Source organism: Salarias fasciatus, chromosome 14 (genome assembly GCF_902148845.1).
Source record: "Salarias fasciatus chromosome 14, fSalaFa1.1, whole genome shotgun sequence".
NCBI lineage: Eukaryota > Metazoa > Chordata > Actinopteri > Blenniiformes > Blenniidae > Salarias > Salarias fasciatus.
In genome coordinates this window covers 28,441,508-28,469,066 of record NC_043758.1, presented here as the reverse complement: position 1 = coordinate 28,469,066, position 27,559 = coordinate 28,441,508, and the positions used below count along the sequence as shown (strand labels likewise).

General features: G+C 42.6%; 1 protein-coding gene across 1 annotated transcript; it reads right to left on the bottom strand.

The window, feature by feature from the left end:
• LOC115401171 (alpha-1-macroglobulin-like) lies at positions 1 to 27,559 on the bottom strand. The gene is made up of 35 exons (XM_030109373.1): positions 27,474 to 27,559; positions 27,094 to 27,274; positions 26,843 to 26,996; positions 26,615 to 26,667; positions 25,409 to 25,429; positions 25,067 to 25,232; positions 24,893 to 24,977; positions 21,276 to 21,420; positions 20,696 to 20,813; positions 20,503 to 20,612; positions 20,258 to 20,425; positions 17,750 to 17,977; positions 17,087 to 17,150; positions 16,804 to 16,949; positions 16,512 to 16,661; positions 14,898 to 15,038; positions 14,693 to 14,789; positions 14,443 to 14,614; positions 13,796 to 14,021; positions 13,085 to 13,211; positions 12,842 to 12,963; positions 12,639 to 12,690; positions 11,661 to 11,744; positions 11,407 to 11,583; positions 8,170 to 8,245; positions 7,206 to 7,362; positions 6,848 to 6,922; positions 6,182 to 6,344; positions 5,928 to 6,115; positions 5,162 to 5,374; positions 4,901 to 5,022; positions 488 to 578; positions 339 to 407; positions 145 to 250; positions 1 to 44 (listed from the first exon to the last, which is right to left on the bottom strand). Exons 1-35 carry the CDS (start codon positions 27,557 to 27,559, stop codon positions 10 to 12), a joined length of 4,368 nt encoding a protein of 1,455 aa, XP_029965233.1. The 3' UTR covers positions 1 to 9.

The following is a 27,559-nucleotide window of genomic DNA, read 5'->3' as shown; positions in this document are numbered from 1 at the left end:
ACCTGTAGCTCACGGCAAGACATATTCTGTCTCAGCTTGATCACCTGAGGAATGAGGGGAGATCAGCGTTCAGATATCCAACACATTTAAAACTGATTTTTATTTTATAATCTGCATAAAAGGGTAAAGATAGATTGTTTTTACTTGGCTGGTAGTAGTCATAGATCTTGACGACAGCGGGCTTCAGGTCCTTCACCTGGAGCTCCTGGATGAGGTCTAAGCTGTGGTTTATGGGTGTGTCTTTGGGTAACTGAACAGAAGATAAAAAAAAAAAGTTACAGTCAAAACATTTTCATCAAATATTCTCACAAATGGATTATTCTGCAGAGCTCACTCACCTCCCGCAAGTACACCTGGACGTGGTCCTCCTTTCGGTCAACACGGTCCACCAGCAAAGCCCCCCGGAGCTGTCGGCAGAGGATGATCCAGCCGGTCAAATAATAAAAGTAATATACATAAAATAAACTAAATCCTGTTAACAACTCACCCTCTTCAGAGACTGTTCATCTGGGACAAATCCAGAGAGCACTTTGATATCCAGGATCACCATATTGGTATCGCTCTCCCTTCCACTGTAACTGCAAAAGAAAACACCTTCTTGTCATCTGAGCGACATTTCTCTTTGGCAATCATGTTTTGCAAATAAACATTAACTTAATACGAACCCTTTATTGTGTATCCTTTAGATCACAGCATTGTCAATAACCATTACCAGTTTTTTAAGTTTTCATTTTGTAAAATCAAAGTTTAACTAGAAAAAAATTGCAGTTCCTGAAGAAACTGCAAGTGTGAATGCTGAGCTGAAAATGTTAAACTGTAATGCAGAAAAACTGAATAAGAAAAGGTGAAAAACCCTGAAATAAAGTTGAAAAAGGTTGAAAAAGTTTGAAAACACGGCAAAAAGTTGAAAAATGTTGAAAAAGGTTGAAAACACTGCAAAAAGTTGAAAAGGGTTGAAAAAAGTTGAAAAAGGTTGAAAAAGTTTGAAAACACTGCAAAAAGTTGAAAAAGTTTGAAAAAGTTGGAAAAGTTCAAAAAAGGTTGAAAACACTGCAAGAAGTTGAAAAATGTTGAAAAAGGTTGAAAACACTGTAAAAAGTTGAAAAATGTTGAAAAAGGTTGAAAACATTGCAAAAAGTTTAAAAAAATTTGAAAAAAGTTGGAAAAGTTCAAAAAAGGTTGAAAAAAGTTGAAAAGGGTTGAAAAAAGTTGAAAAAGGTTGAAAACACTGCAAAAAGTTAAAAAAGTTTGAAAAAGGTTGAAAACACTGCAAAAAGTTGAAAAAGTTTGAAAAAAGTTGGAAAAGTTTGAAAAAGGTTGAAAACTTTGCAAAAAGTTGAAAAGGGTTAAAAAAGGGTGAAAAAAAGGCAAACAGTTGAAAAGGGTTAAAAAAGGTTGAAAACACTGCAAAAAGTTGAAAAAGTTTGAAAAAGGTTGAAAACACTACAAAAACTTAAAAAAGTTGATAGAGGTAGAAGGAGCAGTAGAGTCAGTGTCAGAGTAACAGAGGATCAATAGAGCTCCAGTCTTAATGGAAAAATCCAGACTAATCAAGCCGCAGCAGCACAACAGGTGTGTCTGTTGCTATGGAGACCAGCTGCACAGCAGCCATGACAGTGAATCAGCACTTTTTAATGGAGTGCGCATGGTTGAAGAAATGGCATTTCTCGGGGACCAAGAGGTGAAATTGAAAAAGATTTTCACACAGTCCGATTCAGAAGCCTTTCATGAATGTAATGGTGCAGGAATCATGTCTGTAGGATCATCCATTCAGCCACGGCGATTGTGCGAACACGAGTGAAGTTTTGGATTCAGGCGTCTCGAAAATGCATTGGAGCGGATGGGAGAAAATTCTGCACTCTCCTCAAACAAATGCAGCTGGAGAGAGAACCGTTTGAGATAGAGACAAAGTGACTCAATTGTACGGGTCACAAGAAAAATTCCTACGTTTTGAGGGGTTATTGTGCAGATTGAGCCAGAAATGTGGCCGTACGGACGAGAAAATAATTTTTTTTTCGGTTAAAATTCAGAGCCTCCCGCACTCTAAATTCCTTTCTCCCACTCTAGCTTTTCCAATACACACCCATTGTAAACTCCAAAAACGGCTGAAATTCTCTCCGTACTTGAAGGCTCACAGTTTAAATTTGGTGAAAAATCTTGCAATGATATTACATACCTAAATAGAGGACAAAAATGCCTACGTTTTAAAAGTTAAATGACTTTTCTATGTGAAAGTATGACAAAGTTTTAAGGGTTCAAAGTTGAAGGACTTGAAAGGTCAGTTGAAGAGGTTTTCCATCCACTTCAATGTTAAAAATAATTTTAAAAAGTTTAAATATTTCAAAAAGTTGAACAAAGTTGAAAAAGTTTAAAAAGGTTGAAGAAAGAGTTTAAAAAGTTTAATATTTTAAAAGTTGAATGGTTAAAATCGGTTAAGATTTGAGGAAGTTATAAGGTTCCAAAGTTTGACAAAATCTCCATCCGTTAACATGGGGCAAAAAGTTGCACAAAAGTTGAAATATTTCAAAAAGTTTAAAAGATATTAAAAAGCTAGAACATAGCACCCATGTCCTTAAAAAGCTGCACAATTTGATATATGAATGGTTCAAATCGGACAAAATTTGTAGGAGGAGAAGCGTGCCAAAAAACGGCGGAAGAAGTCAGAAGAGGAATGTAATTGTGTGAATGCCTCAGCATTCACACAACTAGAAGAATTTGCAATTCCTGAAGAAACTGCAAGTGTGAATGCTGAGCTGAAAATGCTAAACTGTAATGCAGATAAAGCTCAATAAGCAAAGTTGAAAAACCCTGAAATAAAGTTGAAAATGGTTGCAAAAGTTTGAAAACGCTGCAAAAAGTTGAAAAAGGTTGAAAAAGTTTGAAAACACGGCAAAAAGTTGAAAAAAGTTGAAAAAGGTTGAAACAGTTTAAAAACACTGCAGAAAGTTGAAAAAGGTTGAAAAAGTTTGAAAACACTGCAAAAAGTTGAAACAGTTTGAGAAAGGTTAAAAAGACTGCAAAAAGTTGAAAAAGGTTGAAAAAGTTTGAAAACACTGCAAAAAGTTGAAAAAGTTTGAAAAAAGTTAAAAATACTGCAAAAAGTTGAAAAAGGTTGAAAAAGTTTGAAAACACTGCAAAAAGTTGAAAAAAGTTGAAAAAGGTTGAAAACACTGCAAAAAGTTGAAAAAGGTTGAAAAAGGTAGAAGAAGCAGTAGAGTCAGTGTCAGAGTAACAGAGGATCAATAGAGCTCCAGTCTTAATGGAAAAGTCCAGACTAATCAAGCAGCAGCAGCACAACAGGTGTGTCTGTTGCTATGGAGACCAGCTGCACAGCAGCCATGACAGTGAATCAGCAGTTCTCATGGAGTGCGCATGATTGAGAAAATGTCATTCCTCAAGAACCCAGAGGTGAAATTGAAAAAGATTTTTTCACAATCAGATTCAGAAGTCTTTCATGAATTTAATGGTGCAGGAATCATGTCTGTAGGATCATCCATTCAGCCACCGCGATGGTGCGAACATGAGTGAAGTTTTGGATTTGAGCGAGAAAATCTCTCTCCAAAATGCATTGGAGCGGATGGGAGAAAATCCTGCGCTCTCCTCACAGAAATGCAGCTGGAGAGAGAACCGTTTGAGATAGAGACAAAGTGACTCAATTGTATGGGTCACAACAAAAATGGCTACGTTTTCAGAGGTTTTTGTGTGGATTTAGCTAGAGATGTCGCCAGGGGGACGAGAAAAGAATTATTTTTTTGGTTTAAATCCAGAGCCTCCCGCACTCTAAATTCCTTTCTCCCACTCTAGCTTTTCCAATACACACCCATTGTAAACTCCAAAAACGGCTGAAATGCTCTCCGTACTTGAAGGCTCACAGTTTGAATTTGGTAAAACATCTGGACAAGATATAACATACCTGAATAGAGGACAAAAATTCCTACATTTTGCAAGTAAAATGACTTGTCTACGTCAAAGTATGACAAAGTTGTAAGGGGTCAAAGTTGAAGGAGTTGAAAGGGTTGAAGGGTTTTCCCATCTACTTCAATGTTAAAAATAATTTTAAAAAGTGGAAATATTTAAAAAAGTTGAACAAAGTTGAAAAACTTTAAAAAGGTTGAAGAAAGGGTTTAAAAAGTTGAACATTTCAAAAGTTGAATGGTGAAAATCGGTTAAGATTTGAAGAAGTTATAAGGTTCCAAAGTTTGAAAAAATCTCCATCCGTTAACATGGCGAAAAAAGCTGCACAAAAGTTGAAATATTTCAAAAAGTTTAAGAGATATTAAAAAGCCAGAACATAGCCGGAATGTCTTTAAAAAGCTGCACAATTTGATATCTAAATGGCTCAAATCGGACAAAATTTGTAGGAGGAGAAGCGTGCCAAAAAACGGCGAAGAAGTCAGAAGAGGAATGTAATCGTGTGAATGCCTCAGGCATTCACACAATAATTTTCTATGTCTGAAAGAGTTAAATTCCGGCTCACTTCAAAAAAAAAAATTGCTTAAAGCATGCAAAACATTGGGGTCTGACCGCGGAATGTGAAAAACAAGGATTGATGTCCAATCGTGCAAAACAGAAGACTCAGGATCATACAAGGCTTTGCAGTCCTTCCAGAAAATCGCCATCAAGTTAATGGTTTTTCAGTTAATTCTTTAGTTTTCCTCTCTAATGGCTGGACAAGACTGAATATGTAAGATGGTTATTACTAAAGCCAATAATACAAAGTTTATTAAGCATGCCAAATCTGAATTAAACATTACAAGCAGCATTAGAACAGCTGCCGTGCTGATGGGGCCCTTGGTGAAAAGAGTTTGACACTGTTGTTATAAAGAGCTGATTGTCCTCTCAAAGAAAAGACTTTCAGAGTGTGTGTAACTCCTCTGTAACCTCTTTGTGGATGACTTACAGCGACTGCAGCTTCAGAGTGAGTTTGGGTCTGGTGGGCTTGCTGGTATCGACTTCTGTTGTGATCTTCACGCTGAGAGTAGAGACCAGAGTGGGAGTGGGGATGTTGTAGTCAACAGAAATCTACAAATCAGACAAACAAGAGTTCAGCATGAAAGATGAATAATAGTTTGGTTTGATTTTCTTGGTGGTCATATTCAAGCGGGCTGAATTTTAGTTGTTTCCAGCGGATGAGGATTTCATCACTCATGGAGAAACTGACCTGGATTGAAGCACATGCGGAGCCCTTCACCTCCAGGCTGAACTTCCCCGCCATGTCCTGCAGCGCGCTCTCCTGGTAGAGCAGCTTGTTGTTTGGATTCACCTCAAACAACTGAGGACCGCTGGGAGCCTGAACCTTCACGGTGCTGGAACCCTCGGGACTGAACACCAGAGTGGAGTAGAGAGCCAGAGCCTGGAGAGCCACCACTGTGTCCTACAACACATGAGACATGACAGGGTCCTGAACGATGGCTGCTGATATCAGGAGAACATGCAGCATGCTGTGTGTTATGATAGACTTGTGATAAATGATGCTATGAACAGTGCTCTTTCTCTTGACCCTCTTTTCCCCATCACTTTCTGCTATTGCCTTTGCACTTTTAAGCAGCAACACTTAAGGTTTTGGATCTTTATGCTTTAGACTTTTCTGATCACTAGGTGGGACTACATAGAGCCATTTACGGTAATTACCTTTTTTTCCACACTGTAAGTCACAGCTCGTCTCAAATCTCATCCATCAAACAAATGCATCATGAAGAGGAAGGAAACATACTACTTACCTGCTGAGACACATTGATTCCTCCATGTCTAGATGGAATTACAGTGTTGATAATTCTGATCTAGCTGATGCTGTTCAGCAACCTTCTGTGAATTTGTCCTTCAACTTTTAGCTCATGATTAGCCCTCTAATTTTTCTTCGTGATGGTAACAGTTTATCTGCTTTTCTCCAGTCCAGTTCAAGTTTTTCCTGTCGTGTGCAGTCGTACCTGCGTGGAAGAGAAACCTCCGTAGGAGTTTTGCTGCCTCGACAGCCACCTCACAATGCTGGAGGCGTATCCCAGGTCCCCAGCACTGGGAGAGCCGCTGAGTTTGGCCAAGAGCACGTAGGAGCTGATCTCCACAGACAGAGAGGCCGATGTTTCTGTGGCTTTCTGGGACCAGTGGAGGAAACCTCCTGAAAACAGAAACAGCGTCACCTCATAAAGGAGTACAAATCATCTTCTTCGGGAGAACCACTCACCTTCTCTGATTGCGACTGAATCAAGGTGCTGCAGGAGGCGGTCGCGGGTCTCCACGTCTCCTGCCAGGCTGAAGACGTAGGCCATCAGAGCGGTGGTGTAGGTGTTGCTCAGGTTACTCATGGACTCTTTGAGGCACCCCAGGCTGTTTTTTACCACAGGATTCTTTCACACGTTAAAGGACACATGTTTATTAAAGACCGTTGGAATCCATCTTCTTGTGGTCACATTTATCTGAGCTCTTCCAAACAGATTTGAAGGTTTGCATGTTTTATGTATGTATGTGTATATATATATATATATATATATATATATATATATATATATATATATATATATATATATATGTATGTATGTGTATATATCTATATATCTATATATATATGTATGTATGTGTATATATCTATATATCTATATATGTATATGTATGTATGTGTGTGTATATATATATATATATATATATATATATATATATGTGTATGTATATGTGTGTGTGTGTATATATATATATATATATATATATATATATATATATATATATAGATATAGATATATATTTAGAAATATATATATAAATTGGAAACACTTTGTCTTCATCTACAAGCAGAGATTCAAGTCAGAAGAAAAAGAAATGTGGATGATTTGAATCATTCTTAAAGTTTGCTTACATCTGCCTTTGAGTTCATCTCCAAGAAGGCAGCAGTGATGTAGGCAGAGAGAGTCACCTCATCAGACACGCCTCCCTGCAGACAGAGCATCGTGCACACATTAGCATCAATGTCACCAGGACGTCATTAGGAAATCAGAAATACACTTGCATGTAAACATCGGCAATGTTGACCTCTGACTTTGAATTTACAGTGCATGACTGCACAGCACAGAAATTTATCACGTCTATATAAATAAAAAAATTCACTAATGTTTATTGTACAGTGCTAATTTCTGAATTAGATTTGAAATACATTGGCTCTGGCTAACTGTAAGCTGTTCATGCAGTTCACACACATCAGAAGAGGATTCACATACCTTCATTCTGTTGTTAAAGAGTTTTCCAGACTTTTCAAAACAGCCATTTTCACGTTGTTTTGCTTGCAGCCAATTTGTGGATAAGTCGATATGATCTGGATCAATGTAAATGAAGGACTGAGCTTTGGAAAATGATCTCAGCACAAAGGCGGTCAGCCTGCGGAGAAGAAGAGCAGAGTTACCAAGAGAAACCTGTTTTTGGAAGGAGCACCAGCTGTTTTTGTTGGATATAAAAACTTTGTCTTAATCATTTACTTTCTGCTCACATTTATGTTGTTCACCTCCAAGCGGTGCCATATAATAAGAGTAAGCCATTGTCGAGCAGATAGGTCAAGAAAACACAACTTGAAGTTTTCTGAATGTACTGGTATCCACAGTCATGAAAACACTTTTAGTGAGTTTAGGTGCACTTTAGTATGAAAACATGATTCCTGGATATTGTCAGCAAATTACCTGATTTTGTAATGCTAACACACACTCACACAATTAGCCCAAAGCTGATGATGTTGGAGGACAACATCCAACGGAGGATTGAAGAAATAGAAACCTTATGCAAACATCTTAGTCACGGAAGTGTCACCTTCATGAAGAATAAAATCTGTAAATACGAGGTTTGAGGCTCTGTTTCTCTCTGTGGTCTGTGTGACACAGTGAAATGCTCAGCCTGGTAATATGTTTCATGGATTGTTGTTGTAAGATTTAGCGTTAGATTTTATTCTGTCAACGTTCGTCCTCCCTCCAATTTAATGAATGTGCAGAGAGAATCTCATATGCAGATTCTTTCAAAAGACAATGTCTAAACTTAACACTGAAAATCACAACTGTGACTACATATCATCCTGAAATATAAATTGGCAGTCAGTATCAACGGATAACTGACAATAAACCTAAGTAGGACCACAGTGAAAGGATCAAATGAGAAGTTGTTGAATGAATGATTAATTACTTAATGTCATTTCCTTACCAAGTGTTTCCAGCTCCCGTTCCAAATGTGCTGTAGGCACCATCCCCATGTTTGTAGTTGAGCTGTCTCTGGTAGCCTTTACAGCAACAGAAAACAATGCAACTGAGTTTTCTTATATTGAGGTTATGAGATTAAAAAAAACAACTAATTATTCAAGAAAATTTCTACTTTACGAACTAATGTAGTCCTAATGTAGCTATTAAAATTTCAAAATGTAAAATCTGAAACACAAACATGTATTGTGCAAGATGTATTGCAAACATGTATTGCATCATGGGTCAAACTAGACCCATGATGCAAAAGCAGCTGAAACTGATACTTGATTTGGATGAAGTCATTAATGTCTTGAGTGACTTGAATTAGCCTTGTCTCTAGTGAAATGCTCAAATGTAGCTGGGTGATGGGTGCTCATTAGTTCATAACCAGGACACACTGCATTTAAAGTAACAGCCATGACATGTAAAGTGCCCTGCAGTAAAAGCCAGTTCTACTAAGGACATCGGGACTTAGTGTTTAATTCTGAAAGTCTGCATTTCATTGCTGAGCTCTAATTTGATATTTTTTAGAAAACGTGAGGGACACAACATCACAGGCGTCACTGATGTTAGTTCAGAGGCTTTAATCTCATCTCAACTGGGCCTGAGCAGTAAAACTATGTTAGCTTTTAAATACAAAGAGAACATCTTGAATCAGATAAAATTCCTTCTGTCTTCCTTTCTTTCTTCCTTCCTTTTATTTATTTATTTTTTCAACTAAATCTATTCTGAAAAACAAGGTAAGTCTGACTTTTTCCAGTTTGGGCGTTTTTCCACAGACTGTGGACAAAAACATACTTAAAATACATTTCTTGGAGGCTTTATCATGTTTTCATAAAGTCACCTACACAGCACAGTTTAAATGGTAATGGCCAACCCTGGCAAGGTGGTAACATGAGCTCTATTTTGTCACCCGTGACCCCTGGGTGACCCCTGAGTGACCCTAGAAGGTATTAAACTCTGGTGTCACCTCAGGTTCAGCTCCTCTTTTCCTCTGCAGTTTACATGCTATTGGAGATTACGGGACTAGCCTATACTTCATTATACTGCATCGCTGGGAGCCCTGCGACCGTGTGAATCAGAGCAGTGAAATTTGCTCTTCAAAGGCTGCGATGGCAGTCACCCCCTCACTTCCTTAAGGTGGGTTGGCACCGCTGTGGTGTCTCCTCGAGTACAAGGGATTTGTTCTCACCTCCTGGCTGACAGTAAGGTGACTGAATTTTTTTCCTTGTTTCAGACCTTATTAGTTGCAGCAAGGGCGCACCAGCTGGTTACTAGCGGTGGCTGACCGTTAGTAACACGGATAGTGTTAGCTCCCGCTGCTGGTGGGACCGTGTGGCTTTGCTCCCAGGCTTCGGCTTTGCCAGTGCCATGAGCAGCACGACTCATGTTAGCTACCACTACTGGTGGGACCACATGGCGTTATCCCCCAGCTTTGGACCCCACCGTGGCTCTTAGCTACATGCTTTGTTCTGGTTTGCTGTGGTTTCCCAGTCTTTTGCTGCTGATCTGTCAATATCAGCCTCGCATGAGGAAATTCAGGCAGCACAGTCAGGAGCCGTATACTGGTGTCAGCCTTCTTCAAAGGGGCTCTAAGGCTTCATCCCCTGAGAGCCGCATGGGCTGAAGCCTGGGACCTGCAATTAGTATTGGAGGGCTTGTGTCAGCCACTTTTTTAGCCCTTGGCTATGGCGGCGCTACAGTGGATGTCACACAAGACTACTTTTCTACTGGCCATTACCTAAGCGAAACACGTGGGTGAGTTACACACTCTGTCTGTTTACCCAACATGCCAGAGGTGGCATCCAGACGATGCGGGCGTCACTCTGTGGCTGAATGCTGCTTTTCTCCCAAAGGTGCCGTCGGGGGTGCGTGCTAATCAGCATATATGACTTGCTCGGTTTGACCCTCTGTCGAGCAGTCCTAGAGGCAATGGGCTCTTGTGCCCACTCAGAGCTCTGAGGTCCTACATGGATGCTACTGCAGCTGTTTGGATGCCTGAACAGCTGTTTGTCTGCCGTGGAGGCCCTAATAAGGGCTCTGCTGTCTCAAAGCAGTGCTTATCCCACTGGGTTGTGGACACCATTCACCATTCCTAACAAGCATTGGGCCACCAGGCACACACTACCTGGTGTCTACATCCTAGGCTGCCGTGAGGAGAGTACCCCTTGAAGAAATGTGTGCTGCTGCTTCCTGGTCGATGCCCAACACTTTCTCCAGGTTTTACAGGGTGAACGCGGCCACTCCCCATCCACTGGGTGTGGTCCTTGGCCCTACAGGGGCTTCCCAGTGAGGTGGATTCTGGGATTCCTTGTGACGACACTGGTATGCATCATTCAGTGGTTTCAGGACCACCCTCTGGCGGTCAAGAGGGATGAAATAGAACAAGAGTTACGTATGTAGCTACGGTTCTATAAATTCCAGATGATCGCCAGAGTGATCTGTCACACAGAATTCTCATGATCACTCGAGAAGATTCTGTAGGAGCCGAACCCGGGGTGACAACGGAATTTAATACCTTCTAGGGCCACTCAGGGGTCACCCAGGGGGTCATGGATGACGTGGTCGGTATGCATATACCAACTGTGCGTACGAAGGGAACATTCAGTGCTTCTGTTACCTCCTTCTGTCAGTCATCCGGGATACATAGAACTGTAGTTACATAAATAACTCTTGTTTCTTCAGATAATGTAATTTTTAAAATTTCCAGGGTAGAATTTTGGAACACAGACTTGAATCTCTGTCTGACACCGTTATATTAAAATCCCACAACACAATCACCACAGATCATGAAGGTACTGAAAGAAGGACCATGAGAAATAAATTACAGTTTAAAGTTTGTAGAAGTGTTCAACATTTAATTTTAGGGTTTGGAATTACAAAGAATTAAGTATTCTTTGTAATTCCTTTGTAATTCATATATATCTCATCACCTGAGCTATATTGAGTGAAACGTGAGTAACCCAATGAACTTATACTACATTCTGTGTACGAGTGAGAAAAAGACTTCAACATCTCAGCTGTGGTGAAAGATGCACAAGTCAGTTTTTCATGCATGTATTGATAAGCATTTCATTGCTATTTGTGGAATAGATTTTTGAAAGAAATGCACCTTAATCTAATTTTGGATAAGACTGATGATGTGCAGTGATATTCTGGAGTTTGACTCCACTGAACTTTGTTTTGCTCCATGAATTCTTACCACTGGTCAAGAAGTTCTTCGCCTTCTCCATGATGGCTGGGGTGAGCTGCTCTGTGCCTTTCAGATACTGCAGAATGTAGATGTTGGGGGCCAGCAGAGCCATGTTCTGCTCCCCACATCCATACGGCATCTGCAGCAGTCCGTCCAGGTTCTTCAGGGCCCGGCCCAGGATGTCGCCTGCAACAGAATCAAGTCTGTTTCATGTCTATGCTTGGCTGAAGCAAAACTTGGTTGAAATAAATTGTTGAGTTTACCCAGGACTGAAACTGTAGCACGGGCAGAGCCATCAATCACATTGGCAGGAAGGCTAATGTCTGTTTCTTCTGACAAAGCTCCTCCTGCGTACAGACAAAGAAAGTCCAACTGGAGGTGAGGCTGGCTTGGTTAGGTTCTGCTTGTATTAGACAAAATGTGAATCGCTGGTCTACTCCAGTACAGTGTGGAAACAAACAACATGAGAAAGCAACAATCATCAATTACATGAACTGTGACAGGAGTTAGGCACATTGATATTCCTCATGTTAGAATTCATCTTGCAAATATCTGAAAGGTTTAAAAGCTTATTTTCAGACATCGTAAATCAAGACTGTTGACATTTCCACTTGTTCTATTGGCAGATTTTTTTTGCTTTTGTTTTTGTTTTTTGTTTTTTTGGGGGGCATTAAAAGTACCTTAAATTCAGGGGGAAAAAAATCAGGAAATAGACCAAGTGAAAAAAATAATACACTTAAATATACTTTTTAAGTATATTTATCTTAAATCAGATGGAATGAAACATTTTTAATAAAAACAATAGTAAATTTCAATTTGCTGTCTTTTCCTGTTTAAGCCTCCGGATTATGATAAGAATATTGGGGAGAAAGAATGCCTTCTTCTCTAGATGCTTCATGTAACCACAAGCTCAAGATTCAGTTTTTGAAGCATTTTTTTTCATAGTAAAAACTGTCTATTAACATAAACGTACAGATGTAGGTAGCTCAGAGTAACATCGCACATGTTAGAACTCTGTTTTTTCTGTCATTTTTCTAATGACGTTTTCATGATGGGTCATTCTAAGCTGTACTGATAATACCTGAAATCAGAAAAGTACTTATGCCAATGTGTTTATTTATAAAAGAATAGCTGAGACACAAAGTTAGCAAAAGCTCATATCAACAAGGTTCCCACTAAATAGTAACATGCAGCTTTGTCTAAATGTTTAATGAGGGTTAATTTCTAGAATCCAAACTAACCATTGGGACACAGAAGCCAGTTGTAGGTGTCTGTCACCTCACTTCCTTCAGCCTAAGGGGGAAAAGTCACACACACAAAAAAACAATTACATTGAGAAGCACTGTCAGCTCACAGCTCACAGCACAACTCACAAAAACAAAACAAACAAACAAAAAAAAACAACTGAATTATCCAAAACACAGTTGATGAGTAAGGCACCAACCTTGACTACGAGAGGTTTCGTGACCGTATCAACACGACCTTGTTTTGGTACGTCGACCACCTCGTTGTTACAAAGGATGTGGGACGCCACAGCCTTGGCAGACACAGTCACATTCACAACCCCTGAGGAAAAAAGAAATGACTAAGATTCCTCTTGCATCAAACATTTTTTTCATTTTGACGGATTTCACAAAGGTGTAATTAAAACCAGACAAGCTGGTCCGAGGGGGACTTAAGTTCACACCCAGGGTGGAGGGGGTCATGGTCCAGCTGACAGTCCAGCGCTCGCTTCCACATACACAGGATGTGTACACGCCATCTGATAGTGGGGTAAGGGTGTAATCTGTTGAGACTGTGGGTTCCACGCTCATCTGTTCAAAAGATGACAAAATATTAAGTTTTAAAATTGGATCTCCAACAAATAATAATCAAAGTATTATCTACACACAGGTGATCACTGGCCACATACAGGCCAGTTTCATCTTGAGTGGGAGGGATTGCTGTAATAGTGGCATGATAGCCTTTAAATTTAAACTTAAAAGTTTTTTATTTTTTGAGACACCGAGCATAGCTTTTTTTAAAAAATGAGTCTCAAAATTTACTACAATCTCTCTTGCATGCAAGTTATTACAAAATCACCCTGACAGCATGGCCTTGAGGCTAATGGTAGTATTTTTACCAATGAGGTAGCCAGATTTCATAGTAGTATCATTCATATCTCAGTTTGACTTTCAGTGTTAGTCAGTTGCTCTTAGGAAAACTGCGTCAAAAAGTCAATGGTCACTTGCAAATTTTTAGAATTTGCTTGGTGGTTTTTGCAACCGGATTAGAGCCTCTTGCTCCAATCTGGCCACCACTCTAGCTGCAAAACACAATGAAAATTTAGCATTTTCACTTGAAAAAGTTGTCATGTATACGGGGCCTGAAGCCAAGGAGGGGTGAAAAGACTGAATACCATCATGCAGCTGGACTGGTAGTTGAAAACGGTCGCTTTCAGCTCAAAGCTCTCTCCTCGGATGACAGAGTAGGGCATGGTGAGCTCCAGGAAGAACGGCTGGAAGACGGTGAACTTCTGACGAGGAGCCAGACCGAAACCCCGAGGGGACAAACAGAAAGCCTCCGTCTCCCAGGTGGTGATGGTGTCGGGCACTTTGAGGGGGATGTCCTTCCTTCCAGAGTCTCTGGATCAACAGAGACAACACAAACTGTGAGATTGTAATAGATTGTTGAGTGAAAAACTGTTCATGGATTGTTCTGCCAATTATATTTTTTATGATTCAAGTTAATATATTGCAAATTCAATTATACTACATGGCTAGACTATGTTGTTTTTACCACAGAGAAGACTTTCAGTGCCAAATCAGGGCTGTCTCCTGTCTGAATTTGAACTGACTAAGCAATTACTCTCCTTCAATAAAATGTATTTTCCTTCTGTTACCATTTCATGTTTTGTCACTTTCTGCTTCTCTCTGGATTTTTTGATCACCTTCTGCTGAACCCTGCCTTCTCAGACCACGTCTTTTTCTCCATGAAGTTTAAAATGAAGTTCTCGTCCTGAAACATATGTTCTTCATTTAATGACAATCAAATCCTTTTGCTCACCCGACTTCCACCAGGTCCCAGATCCAAGTCTCCGGGAAGAAGGTGCGGACCGTTTCTATGACTGCATTGTCAACTACGTCGTAATGACTAAGTCCTGCTCCAACGGGAACTGGAGCTGCCATAGCCACTTCAGTATGCATTCGGGCAACTTCAGGAACAGCATATCTTAAACCTGAAAGATCACGAGCAAGTGTTCAGAAATCGGCAGAAGAAATCAAAGCAGAGAATGTCAGCCACATAAAAAAGTCACCATAATGGCCATGGCCCTGGTGGAATTCTCGTCCTCTGTACTTGAGGCAGGAAGGGACTCGGATGAATAAGTTTGTGACCATCTTCAGTCCAGCATTCTAGATAAGTCAGCAACACACCAACATCACTTTGAAGAAGGATACAAGAAAAGCTACAAGAGGGAATGAACGACAGAAAGACAGAGGATGGTATGATTTGTATTGTACCGAGAAAACTGAATGGGGATCTTCTTGAGAATCAGGATACGGCATGATGTATCTTCTTGGTCTCACGTGCAAGCACTCTGTGGGATCTTCAGCCTGATATGGTATATAGGTCGATTTCTTGACAGGCAGCAAGTTAAATATCTGAAAAAAAAAGAAAAACAGAAACCATTGAACTCCCAGAGCACCCAAGTTCTGATAAATGGTCAAATCAGCTAGAGGCTCAAAGGTGTAAATTCTGTTTGTCAGACGTCTCTCTTGACCACTGATTTAAAGAAAATCAGCGTTGAAGTATATGGAACAATTCATTTCAAGACACAAATGGTAAAGAGAGAACAGGAGGAATTGTTACACACAAAAAAAAAAACAACCGACAACAACAACAAAGAAGGGGTGCTTTCCGTGACAGATAATATTGCAGAAAATTCCATTTTCCACTTGTTACACAAATACAGTGTAGGCATTTGGAAGGTGGTGCTGGCTTTTGTCCCTCAGCTACGCTTTGCTCTACACTTTGTCTACACTAACAGCAGTCAAGACAGTGATTTAGGCAACATTCAATGTAGGCTGTATTTTTGACCACAATTACAAATTGACTCCAACACGAAGCTCAGAAATTTAGCATCTTGTCACTTTTCATCTGTTTTTCTAATCCTCCTCTATCTCTTCAGATTGACCGTGGGGCACAAGCCACTCTCCTCTGATTGACTGTGGGATGAAACACATAAGGTAAAATAAGTCTCCTCTGTAGTGTGGCTGGGCGCTCCCTTAGAGATAGCTTGAGGAGCTCACTCACCACTGAGGAAATCAGAGTAGAGCAGCAACTCCTCTCCATTGAGGGTGGCCAGATGAGGTGGCTCAGGCACCTTTCTTGGATGCCTCCTGACATGGGGAGTAGGAAGATCTAAAAGACCTAGGTATTCTAGGCTGGAGAGATTTCGTCTCTTGGCTGGCCTAGGAACGCCTCAGGATCATCAGAAAAGAGACTGATAAAATGTCTGGAAACAAGGATGTCTGGGCATCCTTGCTTCAACTATTGGCCCCATGACATGGCCCTGTATAAGCAGTAGGCGCTGGATTGACAGATGGATGGATGAATGATTTCAGCTTTTTATACAGAATAATTGGTATAATTGGTATTGTCCATTTGCTGGTACAGATGAACAATGGCCTTGGGGTGACACACAGTAGCAGTGTACTAAAACTGTGTTTTCCCCATTTACATGTATATACATAACCACAGCTGTTTCAAAAAGTTGTGTTTTCAGTGGCTTCAAGCATTGTTGAAGTGTAAACGGACACCCAAAATGGAATAAAAAGGTTTTGTGTTTTCACTTGAAAATGTAAAAGCTTTTCATTACAGCCCACAGAGTACCCGTATTGTTTTCACCATGTCTGTTTGTTGGTCTGTCTGTCGGTATGTCCATCTGTCCATACATCTATTTGTCCTTTGGGATGTCAAAACCGGAAGAAAGTTTGATGGGGGCCGTGGGCCATTCCCCTTGCATGAGGGTTTCGAGTACAGTCAAGTGAGTCAATCAAGATGTTCCACTGCATGTGTTAAATCCTTAGGTTTCAACCCTCAAAGTGAAATATCTATTAAAGATTTAATGGTACCTTTTCAGCCTCCAGAGTCTTCCCTGGCTCCTTGATGAGAACGCTCTGGTCCACAGCACTCACACCACACAGAGAATCTGGCTGGGCCGTCACCTGAATGTCGACCTCCTCTCCTGGGACACTTGTTGTTGGTGCAAACTCCAGCGAAACCTGATTCAGGGCATTTTTTTTTTATTTTGAATTGAATCATTTTGAAAATTAATTTTGGGCATCTTCAGGGAAAAGTGATCTTTTTGAAATTTGCATTTAAGTGTAAACAGCAAAACTTCTGATAGTTTGTTCCGACACTGACCTTGTGACCAAAGCATTTCTCAACGTTGAAGTCGGCGCTGTTGGCAATCACATTCTCACTGGGGAGGACGGCATAAACCACAACCTGGATTTCAGGTGCCATGTCTGGAGACACTTCCAGCTTAAAAGAAACTGTGCCTTGATTCACTGAAACAAAAAAAGAAGAAAAGTCTCATCATTTCAATCACAGTTTAATTTCTTTCAACAATTATCATCCACACTTGCTTCAGCTGAAAAATACATGACCTTGAAAATATGAATGAAAAACAAATTAAATAACACACCTTGTTTATCTTGCACTTCAAACTTTTGAAATCCCTGCATGAGGATGGCTCCCCGAGCTAAGATCTGAAAGATTTGAGGTGAAATAAGGAATAAAGAATTAGTAATGAAGCACAAAATGTCAAATTTAGTCACCAAGATTCAGCTCAGTATTCATAATATAGAAATCGGATAGCCTCTAGACTGGAAGTGGTGGATTTACTGAACCAACTGTGTGTTTGCGAACACAGGAGAGTCAAAGTGTCTGGCTCTACAATCCATAGGGTGTGACTGCAGTTATCTGAGGCCACTGTGATAGTGAAGGAATTATGAAAAAATTATCCGTCCTTGCTGACTGACTGACTGACTCATTGATTGACTGATTTATTGAAAAAGAGAACGCTTGTCAATGACCCATGGTCTCATCTCATTAGAAGTGATCTATATGACTTCACCTTGTTGGAAATGCTTCATTAAAAATGTTAAGACATAAAAAGTTTCCTCAAAGAAATATTGCAGTCTGCACACTAAAACTTTATTCTCTCGTTTTTGTTGCCAAACATGTCCTCAAATATGATCTTATCCATTACTCATGCATATTCAGCTGGCAGTCAGTGCCTTTCAGTTTTAAAAAGGAAATTTTTTATGGAAAAAACAAAGTTGAGAGAGACCTAGAAATAACTCACCAGATACAAGAAATCCACAGAGCCCCGAGGCTCTCCCACCACAGTGTAAGCGATCTGGATCTCTTCTTCTTTGCCACAGGAGAGGGTATCCTCCCTCTTCTGCACCTTCAGGGAGCTGACAGTTTTGGTGTCCTCAGAGACAGGTTGGAACATCTTAAGCGAGTGGAATTTGGTGTCATAGAAAGGGACTCTGTATCCAATGTACTCCAGTGTTGGCGTATTGCTCACCTAAGTTGTGGAAAGGAAAATGCATTATAGGGAGTCTTATCTAGTGTTCATTAAGCCATTTTACCTTGATTCCTCTAGTTAAGAAACTAACTGGGTAAAATACATGTTAAATACCAAGGTCAAACAATTATTATTCTGAGCTTTGCATTTAAAACTGTGTTGAATTCAAATGAAAGTCCCAGTGGCAGTGTTAAATTAACTGAATGGATCAGGCTGGTAAAACTTGTTTTAATTCATGGAACAAATACTGTCCAGTTTGTTCTCTCTTGAGCTTGATAGAGAATGTCTACCCTTCCCCAAACCAGGGTGTGTTGTCCTGAAGGCAATTGTTTACTGTTCATAAGTTCATGTGATTAAAAAAACGGTTAAAAATGTTTAAAAATTTGTTAAAAAGTGTAAGTCATTCAGAGATGTCCTATGTGCAAATTTCATCATTATTTAAGCATGTTGTATAAAATAAGGAGAAATAATTATACTTCCGGTTTTGTCGCGTCATGTCCGGTTTACCCCGCGCGACTTCCGGTTTCAGTTTCAATCGCAAACAAGACGCATGCGGAGCTGAGCAACATGTATGTGATGATCTGATGCCATCCACTGTGAAGCTTTACAAGTAAATCCCGTAAGTTTGTAGATTTATCAATATATGGCTTAAAGGTGCATTAAGGAGTTTGCACGTTTTATGTGAAACAGCACCCCCTGCAGGCCTTGGGCATACTGCAGCTTAGTGAAAAACTCGTCCCTGTGGCTCGCATGCACGGAAGAGGGGAACTCCTTCCTCGCTCGTTTAGTAGCGCTCAAGTAAAACTTAAGTTTCTTTTACGTGGTGGGGTCTGTGCTGGAGCTGTGGCAGTGCCAGAAGCCAGTCTTTTCTTACTTTCTGGAAGATCCTGTTCAGTTGTTGCTCACTAAGCATCTGGCGGAGTAATGGCGGACAAAACGAAACCTAGCCAGCCGGAGCGTGCATTACATCAAATTCTCCCCAAAAAAATGCTGGTGCCGGACCGGCACTGCAACTTTCAAGTGACAATTTAGCGCTGTTAGAGGTACTTGTAATGAATATGTCAGGGCACATTGTACACATCATTAAAAATGTGTAACATATTTATGGTGGAAAATAAATATTTTTAAAGTTGTAAAACTCCTTAATGCACCTTTAACTTTTGTATTTTTGTGTTATTTAATTATGATGTGAGGATTTGTGCAGAGCTGATGCTCTTTGTATTGTGATGCGTTTATTGAGGGAAGTGTTCTTATATTTTAAAGTTTTCACCGACTGGAGAGAAAATTAAAGCAACAAAATGTCCCCTGTGGTCCTGGTTCTTCTCTGGCGGTTTAACTCGGCGTCATATCGATGACGCTACACAGGGTTTGAATTCCTACCTGCTTCCTGCACAATGTTTTGGATCTCTACTCCCTAACTGAGCCATTGTTGGAATCCCGCCCACCAGGGTTTGAATCCCTACCCCCTACCTGAACCAGATCCCCACCATGGTGGGATGCAGTGTGTGATGGTGCAGTGTTGTTTGGGAAGCGGTGCCCCCTTTCACAGCAGAATACATACTTTTGTGGGTAGCAAAATTGGCTGGTACAACTCTGTACAGTCAGTCCGCTACAGACCACGGAAAAATATTGAACATGTTGATTTTTTTAAAAAATAATCTCAGTCAGTCTTGGAAAGCTTTGAACTGTGGAGTATTGACTTTGCAGAATTTTGTAACGCATTTCATAAAGCCAAGAAGTAGCCAGTTTGCCTTCCTCAAGTGTACAGTCCATTGTCAATTGGGGTACCACTTCTTGTGCAACTTTGTACTATCTTGTACTGCAGTCCACCACCGTGATGATCCACAGATGTCGGCGAATCATCTGTGTTGTTTTTGGTGTGCTACTCTCCACAAAGTAAAAATAAATACATGATGGAGAGGTAAACCTAGGATCAGTTGTTCACAGTTCTGAATCCCACTGCTGATGGCCCACTACTGTGGATTGTTGAGCTTGCTATTGAGGTTGCTATTTGCAAAAAATTCAAGTCAAGAGTCAAAAAGGAATAGGTAGGTGTAATGAAAGACTGTATACTTATTACTATTCCTTGTTTGTAAAGGGTCTTACCTTTATTTTGAACATCACGTGGCAATTTCTTTTGCATTCTTCGAGATAAATACATTACTAACTCGAAGCATTGGCCCATCACTATTACTCAGCAACTAGCACATTATAGGTTTGGCTCTTTGGCTTCCGAGTCAGAAATGTTTGTTAGTTGTCTTCAGACTTGTTCCTACTTACTTGAAGGACAACGTCCCCAATGAAGCTGTCAGTGCTGACTGAAAATGTAGCCAGTCCTTCACTGTCTGTGGTGAGATTCTGCAGTCTGGTTGGAGACCATCTTTGTCCTTGAAACAGGTAAAGTGGCATATCGGGAATGGGTTTGCCACTGTAATCAACTGCTTTGACCTGTTGAAAGCAACACTGTGCTTTAACACTGAAGACAAAACTGAAGAAAAAAACCTGAGAAAATAATCAATTCTTACTTTTCCCTTCACATTGGTTCCCTTGTTGTAAATTTGTGGTGTGTCAATGAAAGACAGCGTTCCAATAACATATGAAATGGTTATTTTTCGGACTTGACGGCTTGAAACACCTACACATGTTAAAAGGAATAGTATTACATGATTTCACTGGTAATATTTTAAAATTCAATACGGAAAGATTAAATTAGCATACCTGTGCCCTCCTCTTCTAATTCAGCGGTGACATCCAGCACATCCTGCACAGCTTTCTGGTCGAGCTTGTTGAAACTTGACATCATGAAGGTAAATGTGGCACAACCGTTTTTGTTTGTCTGTGTCATCAAAGAAATGTAACAGCATGAAAACAAATACACAGATACACATTTGTTAACCCTAATCAGGTCACTGCATGCATACATACTACAGCCTTTGTGCCAGTTGTGCCATTATGATGACAGTATTGGCTCTGGAAACACACTCCAACTTCCCCATGTGGAGGAGTTTATTTGTCTAGGGTCTTACTCAGGAGTGATAGTGAGGGAGGGATCGTGAGATCAGCCAGTTTTGGACAGGCAGTAATACAATCAATGTACTGGACTATCGTGATGAAGAGGGAGTTAAGCTTTACAGCAAATCTCTCTGTTTACCAGTTGCTCTACATTTCCACCCTCACCTATGGTCACAAACTTTTTGTCATCACCTAAAGAATGACATTGCAGATGCTTATTAGGATGTTCCCCCGGTTAATGGTATCTTGGTATTCACACAGAAAGATGACACTGTCTTTACTGTACCTCCTTTGTCTCTGTGTGGCATGGGGCAGTAATCTCAAATTCCTCTTGAAGCTCATAGGAGAAATAAGTGCTTGACATATAGCGATTAAGAGGTCGGCACGCCTTGAGTTTCACCACTCCTGGCACAGGCTGCCCAAAGGTGTACCTAAACATTTACACAAAAAAGAAACATTTGAATCATTCATCCATCCATCCATCCATCTTCAGCCGCTTATCCGGGGCCGGGTCGCGGGGGCAGCAGTCTCAGCAGGGATGCCCAGACTTCCCTGTCCCCAGACACTTCCTCCAGCTCTTCCGGGAGGATCCCAAGGCGTTCCCAGGCCAGCCGAGAGACATAGTCTCTCCAGCGTGTCCTGGGTCTTCCCCGGGGTCTCCTCCCGGTGGGACATGCCCGGAAAACCTCCCCAGGGAGGCGTCCAGGAGGCATCCTGAACAGATGCCCGAGCCACCTCAGCTGGCCCCTCTCGATGTGGAGGAGAAGCGGCTCTACTCTGAGCTCCTCCCTGGTGACTGAGCTCCTCACCCTATCTCTAAGGGAGCGCCCAGCCACCCTACGGAGGAAGCTCATTTCGGCCGCTTGTATCCGGGATCTTGTCCTTTCGGTCATGACCCAAAGTTCATGACCATAGGTGAGGGTGGGAACGTAGATTGACCAGTAAATCGAGAGCTTCGCCTTTCGGCTCAGCTCCCTCTTCACCACAACGGACCGATACAACGACTGCATCACTGCAGACGCTGCACCGATCCGCCTGTCAATCTCACGCTCCATCCGTCCCCCACTCGTGAACAAGACCCCAAGATACTTAAACTCCTCCACCTGGGCTAGGGTCTCTCCACCTACCTGGAGAGGGCAAGCCACCTTGTTCCGGTCGAGGACCATGGCCTCGGATTTGGAGGTGCTGATCCTCATTCCTGTCGCTTCACACTCGGCTGCGAACCGCCCCAGTGCATGCTGTAGGTCCTGGTTCGATGAAGCCAACAGGACAACATCATCTGCAAAAAGCAGAGATGAAATCCTGTGGTCCCCGAACCGGACCCCCTCCGACCCCTGGCTGCACCTAGAAATTCTGTCCATAAAAATGATGAACAAAACCGGTGACAAAGGGCAGCCCTGCCGGAGTCCAACATGCACCGGGAACAGGTCCGACTTACTGCCGGCAATGCGGACCAGACTCCTACTCCGGTCATACAAAGACCGGACGGCCCTTAACAAGGGGCCCCGGACTCCGTATTCCCGGAGCACCCCCCACAAGACACCACGAGGGACGCGGTCGAATGCCTTCTCCAAATCCACAAAACACATGTGGACTGGTTGGGCAAACTCCCACGAACCCTCGAGCACCCTATGCAGGGTATAGAGCTGGTCCACTGTTCCACGACCAGGACGAAAACCGCATTGTTCCTCCTGAATCCGAGGTTCGACTATCGGTCGGATCCTCCTCTCCAGTACCCTGGAATAGACTTTCCCCGGGAGGCTGAGGAGTGTGATCCCCCTATAGTTGGAGCACACCCTCCGGTCCCCCTTTTTAAACAGGGGGACCACCACCCCGGTCTGCCAATCCAGAGGCACCGTCCCCGACCGCCACGCGATGTTGCAGAGACGTGTCAACCAAGACAGTCCCTGCACATCCAGAGACTTGAGGTACTCAGGGCGAATCTCATCCACCCCCGGTGCCTTGCCACCGAGGAGCTTACCAACCACCTCGGTGACTTCAGCTTGGGTGATGGACGAGTCCACCTCTGAGACCTCAGCCTCTGCTTCCTCCACGGAAGACGTGGCGACGGGATTGAGGAGGTCCTCGAAGTATTCCTTCCACCGTCCTGTGATACCCCCAGTGGAGGTCAGCAACTCCCCACCTTCACTGTAAACAGTGTTGGCGGAGACCTGCTTTCCCCTCCTGAGGCGCCGGACGGTTTGCCAGAATTTCTTCGAGGCTGACCGATAGTCCTCCTCCATGGCCTCCCCGAACTCCTCCCAGACCCGAGTTTTTGCCTCCACAACCGCTCGGGCTGCAGTTCGCTTGGCCTGCCGGTACCCATCAGCTGCTTCGGGAGTCCCATGAGCCAGCAAGGCTCGATAGGACTCCTTCTTCAGCTTGACGGCAGCCCTTACTTCCGGTGTCCACCACCGGGTTCGGGGGTTGCCGCCACGACAGGCACCGGAGACCTTACGACCACAGCTCCGAGCAGCTGCTTCGACAATAGAGGTGGAGAACATGGTCCACTCGGACTCAATGTCTCCAACCTCCCTCGGGACATGAGAGAAGCTCTCCCGGAGGTGGGAGTTGAAAACCATGCTGACAGAGGGTTCCACCAGACGTTCCCAACAGACCCTCACAATACGTTTGGGTCTGCCAAGTCTGTCCGGTTTTCTCCTCCGCCAGCGAATCCAACTCACCACCAGGTGGTGATCGGTCGACAGCTCTGCTCCTCTCTTCGCCCGAGTGTCCAAAACACGTGGCCGAAGGTCAGATGACACGACAACAAAGTCGATCATCGACCTCCGCCCGAGGGTGTCCTGGTGCCAAGTGCACTTATGGACACCCCTGTGCTCGAACATGGTGTTCGTTATGGACAAACTGTGACTAGCACAGAAGTCCAATAACAGAACACCACTCGGGTTCAGATCAGAGAGGCCATGCGATCCAATCACCCCCTTCCAGGTCTCACTGTCGCTGCCCACGTGGGCATTGAAGTCCCCCAGTAGAACAATGGAGTCTCCAGTCGGAGCACTGTCCAGCACCCCTCCCAGGGACTCCAAGAAGGCCGGGTACTCTGCACTGCTGTTCGGCCCATAAGCTGAAACAACAGTGAGGCACCTATCCCCGACCTGAAGGCGCAGGGATGCGACCCTCTCGTTCACTGGGGTGAACTCCAACACATGGCGGCTGAGCTGCGGGGCTATAAGCAAACCCACACCAGCCCGCCGCCTCTCACCGCGGGCAACGCCAGAGAAGTGGAGAGTCCAGCCCTTCTCGAGAGGTTGGGTTCCAGAGCCCAGGCTATGTGTGGAGGTGAGCCCGACTATATCTAGCCGGTATCTCTCAACCTCCCTTACAAGCTCGGGCTCCTTCCCCCCCAACGAGGTGACATTCCATGTCCCTAGAGCCAGTCTCTGTGTCTGAGGATCGGGTCGCCGGGCACCCTGCCGTCGGCTGCCACCCAGTCCACATTGCACCCAGCCCCTACGATTCCCTCGGCGGGTGGTGGGTCCACCGGAGGGTCGGCCCACGTCGCCCCTTCGGGCTGAGCCCGGCCGGGCCCCGTGGGCAAAGGCCCGGCCACCAGGCGCTCGCTTGCGAGCCCCAACCCCAGGCCTGGCTCCAGGGTGGGGCCCCGGCTGCGCCATACCGGGCGACGTCACGGGCCTCGATTGTAATATATTCATAAGGGCTATTGACCTGCCCTTGGTCTGGCCCATCACCCAGGACCTGTTTGTCATGGGAGACCCTGCCAGGGGCATAAAGCCCCGGACAACATAGCTCCTGGGATCACGTGGGCACTCAAACTCCCCCACCACTTTAAGGTGGCAGGTCAGGGAGAATCATTCATTCATTGAAAAAGGTCTACCTCAGAGTCAGACTTGTTTCAGTACCCAGAAATGGCATTCTACTTACTTTGCACAAACTTCAGATTTTAGTTCTTCCTGTTTCACACTTATTTCGTCTTTAACGTCCAAAGTTAGGTCAAATTTCGGCAAAACTGTGGGAAAAGTTATCCATGTTAGTACTTTTACTACTGATTAATTAAAAAGGATTGCTAAAAAAACCTAAATAAATTTGCAAACTTACCGTACTTCTCCACCTTGAAGCTCTGATATATTTTGTCATCCCCTACTTTCACAATGATTTGGTACTGTCCTTCTCGGGCCTCTGGGTTGAGGGAATAGGAGCGTTGCAGGATTACACTGTCTGATGTTTCATTCAGCCACTGGCCGATCCTGTTGTTGTTGGGATCCTGTTAAGTCAAGAACATCCAAGGATTCAAACGTTTACTAGACACACAAATGTCAGGATATGCAGGTGAAACTAAAATCAACTTAGTCACCTTCTTGTTTTACTTCTGAAAACAGACTTCAGATAAAACTATGAGATATACTGAAAAGTTGAATGGCATTGTCTATATTTTCTTACCTCAATCTCAATGATTTCGTACTGCAAAAGAAAAAGCAAATAAGAAAATAAGGTTTGTGTTCAAGGACAAGTTGTTTATTGCTCTGTTTAACAGAGTTAAAGCAACTTAAACAGGGTATCATTTGTGAGGACACTGCAGGTAAAATACACAGAGTTATATCCAAATATGTGTTTTCTAAAAACTCTGAGCGGAAGGTCAAGTAAACATATTAAAGGCACCTGTTTATCAGTGTGTCTGGTGTGACACTTAATGAGTTGAGTTTTGTTCATGATCCATTAGGTTGTCAACTCTGCTTCACTTGGATTTTAGAAGACGTTTGTTTAACTTTTGTTGGTCTACTGCAGTGATCTGGTGATCCTGTGAATTGATGGATAGAAATTAATCTTAAATTTAACATTTTTACACTTTGAACAATTATCAGTGAATGACTGGTTCCTCTATTACATGATTATCCAGCCACATCACCTAAAAATATGGAGTCCCACATGCCCACTCCTATTTCTACCTGCTGCGGCCCCTTCTATGTTTCTCCTCTCTTCCTTGATAATATAAGATAAGATATTTCTCACAAAGTTCTCTCTTTAATTGGACTTTAAGAAGACTAAAGTTTCACTTTGTTTGGTGAAGAAGCTTCAATAACCACATGAACTGAAACAGGGTCACATACCACCTTCCATCTGGTAAATCTCCCCCCACATGAATTTTGCACTGTTTTCCTTTGAACAGTTGCGCTTTGAAAGTTTTTTTGTTTGTTTGTTTATATCACACTCAAATGTTTGCACAAATCTCCTGTATGTTGCCGAATAGTGATTGCATCAACAGTTATTTTCTGCACAATGAAGAAATCTGGAGGCGTAAACACAGACTTTAAAACATCAGCAGAAACTTGCCATCTCAGCAGAAACAGGTTTGTCTAAAGAGGCCCTGCTCGTACTTTTGATCCTTTGGCTGTGGTCGCCTGATTGGAGATGTGACGTGACTCGGGATATGGAGTCCATTCACCTCAATACATAATCTATTTGGAACGCCAACAGGCAGGGTCTTGTCACTGTATACAATGGCAGGGGGTGGGTGTACGAGTGGGTACCACTCTGTTTTTATTTTGTTTTTAACCTGTTAAACAGTTTTACTCCATTTTATTGTACTAAAAAAATCAATAACAATAAGCACTGATTGATTGATTGATTGATTGATTAAACACTCACCAGTCGAGTGACAGGTCTCAGCTTGGAGTCAAGGCCGACAACTCTGAAATTCACTGAAATAAATACAAAATAATGCCAACTTAATGCATTGGGAGGTTTAACTCATTGCCTGTTGTATGTTTGCATCACTCATTTAGTTTTTTAATTACAAAAAATAATAATAATAATAAACAAATATACTCAATACCCATCATATGAGCATCACATCACATGTGAACTGAAGGTTACCTGTTTGTCCGGGCAGATAGATCGGTTTATCTGTTTGGACGAAAGTTATGGGCTGATAGGATTTGATCATCACTTTTCTAACTTCTTTTGAATGAAACGTATTGCCTCGCACTTCCACCTTAAAGTTCCGCACCTCCTCTTGTTTCTGAGGAACCTGTCACAGAAAAACAGAAAAGCTTTAAAATGATCTTTAAAAGCCTTTAAAGAATGTTCAACGAGGAAAACGAAGCAGGCCTATCCTGGAAGCTGACCTGGAACTGCCTGCAGACGTGAAAGTCTTTGTCAGATGTGTGTGTGAGCAGAGTGATGTTCTCCTCTGCAGACACCAGAGTTACAGTGATGGTCAAAGTCTCGTTGGGCTCCATGACACTCGCACAGAATGTGGTCTCAGCTCCGGCTTCCAGGACTGCAGGGATGGGCACCAAGTAGTGCCTGCGCACGCACACACACACACACACACACACACACACACACACACACACACACACACACACACACACACACACACACACACACACACACAAGCAGCTGTTACTTCACCAGTTCCACAAACCAGGTGAAAACATTGCCGAAATGAAGACAGAATATAGCGATAGGGATATAGGAATATAGGAAATAGGGATGAACTTACGGTCCAGGAGCGGCCTGACTCACACATATCCCACTCAAGAGGACACACAGTGTCCACGTCCACATCTGCATCCCAAGACACTTCAT